The sequence below is a fragment of the Orbicella franksi genome, chromosome 9 (genome assembly GCF_964199315.1).
Source record: "Orbicella franksi chromosome 9, jaOrbFran1.1, whole genome shotgun sequence".
NCBI lineage: Eukaryota > Metazoa > Cnidaria > Anthozoa > Scleractinia > Merulinidae > Orbicella > Orbicella franksi.
Window position 1 is genome coordinate 25210444 of NC_138153.1, and position 8397 is coordinate 25218840.

At 37.4% G+C, this 8397-nt stretch overlaps 1 protein-coding gene across 1 annotated transcript; it reads right to left on the reverse strand.

Moving 5' to 3' along the window:
• Nucleotides 1-3034: 3034 nt before the first annotated feature.
• Nucleotides 3035-3871, reverse strand: LOC145498575 (carbohydrate sulfotransferase 11-like). The gene has a single exon (XM_081478481.1). It carries the CDS (start codon nucleotides 3869-3871, stop codon nucleotides 3035-3037), a length of 837 nt encoding a protein of 278 aa, XP_081334607.1.
• Between the last annotated feature and the right edge of the window lie 4526 nt (nucleotides 3872-8397).

The window sequence follows — 8397 nt, forward strand, 5'->3', positions numbered from 1 at the left end:
TGTACCGACTGACTTCGCGCCAACATTTCTACTTTGCAAGGTTTTAAAGTAGAATTTCTGAAACTTGGACTCATCAAAGACCAATAGTGTCGTGATGATATAAACCAAAAAAATCCTAACATTTTAAGGTCTGTCACGTGACATGAGATGATTTGTCCACTGGGTATGGTAAAAAATAAGGTTATTTCCAAATAAAGCTGTAAAAAGCACTGAAAATAAGAGTTAACTGTCAAAACTTAGGTTCATATCACAGAACAAAACAGAAACTTACATGATATGCTTATTTGACAGTCAATTCTTGTTTTGTAAAAGAGCAGGAAGTGTTGGCGTCAATACTATAAAACACTACTTCAAAAGGCTGTGGCTGGTTTCCATAGCAACCATTTTGAGTAAAATTCTAGAAATTTAATTTCTCTTCTTGAGTGCAATAGCACACAATTGATCTTTCTTCACCATATTTAAACAAACTTTTTGATCCATATTGAGGGTACCATACCACCTTAAGTGGACCTATTAAGTGAATTTAGTCAACTGGTGAGGTTCCTTAAAGAACAAGTTCGCATTTAGCGATCATAGTTTCACGCGCCTTGCAGCCGCAAGATGGCAAGATTCGATGTCCCGTGGACAGAAATCTTGAGTTTTTTTTTAACCTTCCACATTGATTTTGTGTTCATTTTTAGACAATGTGGAGGTAATCGTAAATGAAATCTGTTTCTGGAAAGAAACGTAGGGGTCACCGAATGCCCAAGATCATTAAATCCAGGCAAAGCCATAGCGATGGCCATCTGCCCAATCATTGTTCATTTTATTACTTAGCGTCCGTGAGCGGTCCGTATTCCAAACTTCAGACTGTTCATACAACCAATCAGAATTCTCCTTTTCATCCCAGACCGGTTGGGCCATATAATAAATGAAAGATATGATTGAACTGAAGAGAAAGATGTACAGACATAAAGATCATCACAGCTAGGTACACAACATAAACACCTGTAAAAATAAAACCTGAAAAAACATTCAAGCTTGAACTCGATTCAAACCCGTGACTAGACAGTTGTGAAAGGGTGCGAGACTCCTTTCTAAAAGAGATGGCTGTAAAGAGAAAATATTGCGATTCAGAAGAGGAGTAAAATTAAGTAGATGATCTTATGAACCATCGATCTACCGTGCTTGCTCCCAGGTAGTATTTTAGACCTCTTGTGAGAGGGTGCGAGACTTTTTCGCTAAAAGAGATAGCTGTAAAGTGAAAATGTTGCGATTTGGAAGAGGTGTAAAATAAAGTAGATGATCTTATGGCACATCAATCTACCGTGCTTCCTCACAGATAGTATTTTAGACCTCTTCAGACCAATTTTGAAAACAACCAGGCAACTTCGAACGGCTGGAAAAGCAGTTTTCGCGTACCGTTCGCGAAAAAACATTGACAGTGTTGTAAGTAAGGTTCAAACTTTATTATTAAGCAAAAATCTCAGAAACAAATATTTCGTTTCAGTGGCACCTTAAACTTAACTATAACGTATATTTTCGTGGAGGTTTCAACCAAGGTTAGCAACATTGCCGCGTCACGTAACTATGGTGGGAACAATTGTTAAAAGCTATGGAACCAAGACAAAACAGACCACAACACTAATTAGAAGGAAAGATCTGTGAACTGACCTTGACTGTTGCACAGCCGTCGATGATCACGAGACTACAACAAGGCAAATAGCTTCTTGATGATTATATGCGACCTTGTACAAGTTTCATAAAACAAGAGTTGACTTGTTTGCCGCATAAACAGTAAACAGTATTAGGTTTTCGTTTTTCTTTGCTACGCGACACTCACATCTTCCGACAACACGAAAGGGTCCGACAGCAGTTCAAAAGTATGAAAAACATACCCGAATACAATGCGGTTTGAACTGAGTTCCGTATACACTATAAAACAACTGTTTGAGAGCCCGACACTTCCTCCATAGATCGGAAACCGTTATTGATAACTTGTAAAAATAAGTAAGAAATTGGACTCTCTTGCTGGATTGACTTAATCCTACTTTGAACCCCCTCCTCCCAGGTTAACAACCAAAGGATCTAAAACAACTAAAATAACATGACTATGATTATAACATAGCGCGCGCGCTAGTCCTACCTAATTCCTATTATAACATAACTAAAGCAAAGCGCGCGCTCTGATTGGTTAATTTAGCGTCTACTATTTGCCCATGGGTGTACGCTGCTGACGTGTGTGCTAATGTTTACAAAGCAAATCTTTTGACAGACATTGTTTCCAAAGTAATGGCCGACGTCCTTCTGCCAGAAATGCGAAACTGTCTTCACAGTTGTCTGAAGATGAAACTTTATCGAGTTACTGGTGTTACGGCCGTGCGTATATAACATGACGTGTGCAGTTTCAATTTAACCGCAAAATTTCCGTTGAGTTTAGTGCAAGTTCCTTTTGTTAAGTTTCGCCAAAGTAAGGATTATTCTGAACAATCCAAACTCTACTTCGAGCCTTTGACTTTTGCCAAGCTAAGATGTTTACTTAAACTTGAGTATTTTGACTTTGTTTGTCTACATTCCATTGAGTATTTTTGACTTTGCTTGCCTACATTTTCATTAAGCTTATAATTAATTCGAAGAAGCGAATTTTTCATTGACAATTTTAGAAACCAAGGTCAAGCGTGTTCGTTTAATTAACTGTTGCTAAGCTGATTGTGGCGTGTTAGGATCCTAATGACCTTTGTTTTCTGTCACCGTTCATCGTGAGCACTAATTATGGTCAATCACAAATAAAACACGTTTTAACGCCTAAGATGATGTCGCCATGTTATAGAAGAATTGGTTCATGCTTTTAGTTGTACGTATATCGAGTTATGGATGCACTTGGGAAGTTTGGAGAGCACTCAAGAAGCTAGAGTTGCTCTCGGATATCGCCTCGAGCAACTCTTACGCTTCTTGAGTGCTCTCCAAACTTCCCGCGTGCATCCATAACTCGATATACGCACGCTAAGCATCAATTCTTAAATATACTGGAGACTGAAGGTCTAAAATACTTTCTTCACAACTTGTCATTAACTAAGTTGTCCACCACCATCTGTATGGCTTCTGGGTACGTATAACCAAACAATTCAAAGTCTTTCTTGTAAATGTTCCAGAGTTGTCTTATCCTAAGCGGTGACAGCGTGGAATAGTAATTCTTCATCAAAGCGCTGGTGTTAGTTGGCTGCCATGCTGGAAAGGACACTTTGTCGTCTAGTTTAGTCTCTCTTAAAACGAATTGTGCGTCATCTTGCAATGTTTCGTAATGGCCGACATAATCAAATTGTACTTGGCATGGGTGACACAACTTATACTGTTCACGCCAGTGCTCTTGAAATAAGCCGCCTTTCCTGCATCGAAGAACCAGATAGGTTGCAAATTGTTCGAAAGTTGTGTTATCAACATTGACGTCGATATCAAGACCGCCACGTTTGGCCAAAAGTTTTCTTATTTCCTTGCGATAATATTTCCAACTTTTCTCGCGTCGCTTGAACTTTCCCCAAAAGCAATCTTTGTATGCCGACAAAAGCCGTTCAAAAGGTTCCCTCACAAACATAAACTTCTTGTAGGTTTTGAGAATTTTGCTGCGGTCTTCAGTTCTATAATTACGTAGAATTTTCAGTTTGCCCTTAGTGTTCTTGTGAACGCTTTGTGTAATGTTGTAGCCCTCTAAGTTGGCCAGTATTCGCTTCCAGACTGTACAGGCCACCTTGGGAACCGCACAGTATACAACTTTATACTTCTCCAGCACAATAAGGTGCGAGAAATCGAGATCTTTTTCACTTGAATCGTTTCCATACTTAGCACAATATTCTCTGATTTGTTTTGTTCCAGTTTCGCTGAAAGTCACTTCCATTGAAGAAATGTCTGGAACCAGCTGGAATAGATCACAAAAAAGAACCTATTGCTTGATCAAAAGCACATTTACAGAGAAAACAGTTATTTGGTAAAAATATTGTCTCCAAGAGACGACCATGCTAATTGGTATATTTTTAACTTCAGAGTTTATGAAGGATCTCTACGATCTTCGAGTTGATTGTTAAGAGCAGCTTCGTCTAAATATCAACTAGACTTGGAAATAGCGAAAAAATCGAATTTCTTCAAACTCGCCCAGAATGAAGCCCTACGGGTACTAGTTACAAAAATATTGTTTTAAGCTCGATAAATCAAAAATTATTTTTTTTCCGCAATTTTTTCGTTTCGATGCCCCAAATCGGCCAAAATCCATCGAAAATGAGCGGCATATTCAGAGGCTCGTAAACTCAAAAGTAAAAATCTTCATTACAATCTGATTGCACGTCGTATTTGTACTTCCTTTCTTGTCTATTTAGAGCTAAATAGATCGTGATTTGATTGGAACAAAAATATTTGATCAATTTTCTAAATTAACGACCCAAGACAGCTTTACAAGAGGTCTACATTTAGCCTATTTTCAAATGCTAAAAAGGCGTTCTGGTACACGGCTTTTCCCAAAAGGCCTAGTTTGGTCTGAAAGAGCATTGTTTCTTCTTCAAATTAGTGAAATAAAATTTTTGGGTAAATAAAAATCGCGAGCGCTGAGATAACGAACTAAATGCAGCACTTCTTCCTGAAAACGTGACCTTTGACCCAAGTGTAACGAAACCGATTACTGTAAGAAAACCCGGAAGAAAAGCAAACGCTTTGTTATTTTGAAACAATTTCTAGGGATATCTCTCCGAAACCATGATTGCAAGAAACTATTTCCAGATATGAAATCTTACAGGGTGACGGAAGGAGCTAAAGGCCGCATTTTGACACAATAACTTTGTTTGCAGAGAATTGAATTGAAGTCAATTCCAGTGAAATTTGCAAACTTGAACACTGAGTATGTTAGCCGATACTTACCTGAATATTTATATTTATAGAAGAGTCGTCTTCTTGGATTAACCTTCAAAAGAAGCTGGACCCAGATTTGGAAAGCTCTAAAAGAAGAAATGTTTAATGTTCCGTGACCTGCCCGCTGCTATAAATTCCATGCACATGCCAACCGCATGTTTGTCGTAAAACCAACTGAACTCCACTGACAGTTTCCATGTGCAACTCCAAAATAAACAATCCCCAAAAATGTAAAGTGAAATTGGCTTCAAGAACAGTTAGAAGCTAGAGTCAAGTTCCATTACGTTTTAAAAGTGCTTGATTTTACTTTGTTCACTCAGTAGTTACTGTCACTTTCGCATACTGCGTAGTATCGGTCACGCCAAAACACTGCAGACCGTGCAGACCGAGTAAGTTTCCCATACAAAGTCTCGTACGCGTTTGTCTTTTGAATCAAGAGTCAAATATTGCGCTTGTGCAGCCTTTGGATAAATGACAAACTTTCAGATATATTTAACACTATTTTGTAACTAGACCCAAGAAAAAGGAGTCATAATGAAAAGCCCAAACAAGTGTCTGCAGTCTGCACGGTCTGCACTGTTTTGGCGTGACCGATTCGCGGTATTCGAACGTGAGAGTAGTGAACAAAGTCGACGTACACAAATAAAATCAAGCACTTTTTAAAGGTAATGGAACTTGACTCTAGCTTCTAACTGTTCATGAAGACAGCAAATTTCACTTTACATTTTTGGGGATTGTTTATTTTGGGGTTGCACATGGAAACTGTCAGTGGAGTTCAGTTGGTTTTACGACAAACATGCGGTTGGCATGTGCATGGAATTTATAGCAGCGGGCAGGTCACGGAACATTAAACATTTCTTCTTTTAGAGCTTTCCAAATCTGGGTCCAGCTTCTTTTGAAGGTTAATCCAAGAAGACGACTCTTCTATAAATATAAATATTCAGGTAAGTATCGGCTAACATACTCAGTGTTCAAGTTTGCAAATTTCACTGGAATTGACTTCAATTCAATTCTCTGCAAACAAAGTTATTGTGTCAAAATGCGGCCTTTAGCTCCTTCCGTCACCCTGTAAGATTTCATATCTGGAAATAGTTTCTTGCAATCATGGTTTCGGAGAGATATCCCTAGAAATTGTTTCAAAATAACGAAGCGTTTGTTTTTCTTCCGGGTTTTCTTACAGTAATCGGTTTCGTTACACTTGGGTCAAAGGTCACGTTTTCAGGAAGAAGTGCTGCATTTAGTTCGCTATCTCAGCGCTCGCGATTTTATTTACCCAAAAATTTTATTTCACTAATTTGAAGAAGAAACAATGCTCTTTCAGACCAAACTAGGCCTTTTGGGAAAAGCCGTGTACCAGAACGCCTTTTTAGCATTTGAAAATAGGCTAAATGTAGACCTCTTGTAAAGCTGTCTTGGGTCGTTAATTTAGAAAATTCATCAAATATTTTTGTTCTAATCAAATCACGATCTATTTAGTTCTAAATAGACAAGAAAGAAAGTACAAATACGACGTATAATCAGTTTGTAATGAAGATTTTTACTTTTGAGTTTACGAGCCTCTGAATATGCCGCTCATTTTCGATGGATTTTGGCCGATTTGGGGCATCGAAACGAAAAAATTGCGGGGAAAAATAATTTTTGATTTATCGAGCTTAAAACAATATTTTTGTAACTAGTACCCGTAGGGCTTCATTCTGGGCGAGTTTGAAGAAATTCGATTTTTTCGCTATTTCCAAGTCTAGTTGATATTTAGGCGAAGCTGCTCTTAAGTATCAACGCAGATGTTCCCGTCAAGGGTTCTTTAAATATCTCGCTTAAGATTTTCAAACTTCTTGCTTAAGAACTTCAAGTTTAACTTCATCTTACAAAAATCACTGAAGGGAGGTCTTTAATAATAATAATAATAATAATAATAATAATAATAAAATATTTATATAGCGCCAATATCCTAAAAGTTCAAAAGCGCTTTACAGTTAGACCTTGGTAAGGATCCTCTTTGTATTCAAGGATCTCTTTACAACGATCGTTTACTGTATCCAGTTAGGCTCAAGCTAGTGACATGACTACTTTGGATCTCGAAAAAAATCGGAAATAACTCGGCCTTACTCTTGAAAATAAACCATGTAATTTGTAAAACATACGTTTGTTTTTTATTGTGTTAATATTCAGTTAAGTTGTACGCTTACCGAATTTCATTGTCAGGTCATAAACAGCACGTAGTTCGGGCTACCTCGGTACTCAAAATTAAATGAAAGAGTGAAAGTGGTATAGGACTTGGCGGTACGGGGACATTTTTCAAAAAAAGGCCTTCCCAAACCCCGGCAAGACCATTTTTTGCTCACGAGCGGCCTCAACTAACAATATCAAAAAATCAGTATTTCACGGCTCTCAGAGTGACTTCGGTTTTTGATTTCATCACTCTGTACCAACACACGGTACCATGCGAAGCCCAGAGCCTGCTTCTTAGCAGCGCAGATTAAAGCAAGGTTTTGCAAAGCAAAAACGCAGCTGTATCGAGCAGGGGATGAAGAAGCAGATCAGCTCTAATCGCGTAGGCGGGAAGAGTCATAGCGATAGCGGTTTCGCGTTAGCGAAAATGATGATGGAGCGATTTCTAATGTGTCATAAAAAAAGTGCTGATCACCATTAAACCATTACCATTTCATAATCAAAACTATATGTTTTTTATTTTTGGTTCAAAACATGGCTTCAGAAGCTTTCCCACCCGTCCTGAAATCAACAATATGGGCCACCATTTGAAAAACAACCTTCAACAGACTCCAGAAATCAAAAAATGGCTCACCATTTAAAGATCATAGCTTTTCATTTTAGCCTACTTTTTTTGACCTTCTTCTTCTGGAAATCAAAATTTGCTTCATCATTTGCTCAACATGAAGTGATATTATAATCCCACGAACCCTCAGTCACAAGTCTTTAAAAAGCACATAGTAAATTACCACCCCCCCCCAAAAAAAAAACATACTTAAAGAAAAATCGACAGTATTAATTGTAATGAGTAAAAGTAAGAAAATAATTTTGAAGCATAATGAAAATGCAAATAATACAAAATATCTAACTATAATATAGTAATGATGAATAAATCAAATTTGAATAAATTATCTAAATCTCAGCTTATTGAGTTATTAATTGAAAAGTAAAAACCAATTGCCAAACCACGTATTAAATCCAAAAAAGCTGTTGCAGCACCACGCAGAAGTGTTAAACAAATGGTTCAAGAATATGAGAAGAATATCATTAAAACTCCAGTTCCTAAACCTAGGACAATAAAATCTAAACCTGTCCCAGCTATTAGGACTCAAATAAAACCACTTCAACAAGCTTTAAAAAGCTCACTTAAATCTTATGAAGTTAACATTTAATTTGATAAAGATCCTCTTGCTCAGTTAAATAATACTGCTTTATTTATTGAGAACTATGTTAAAAAAGTTCTAAAAGAACAAAATGGCATCAAAATTTAACAATGGTAATAACTTTTATCGAACAAAAAGACAATAAACCAGAAAC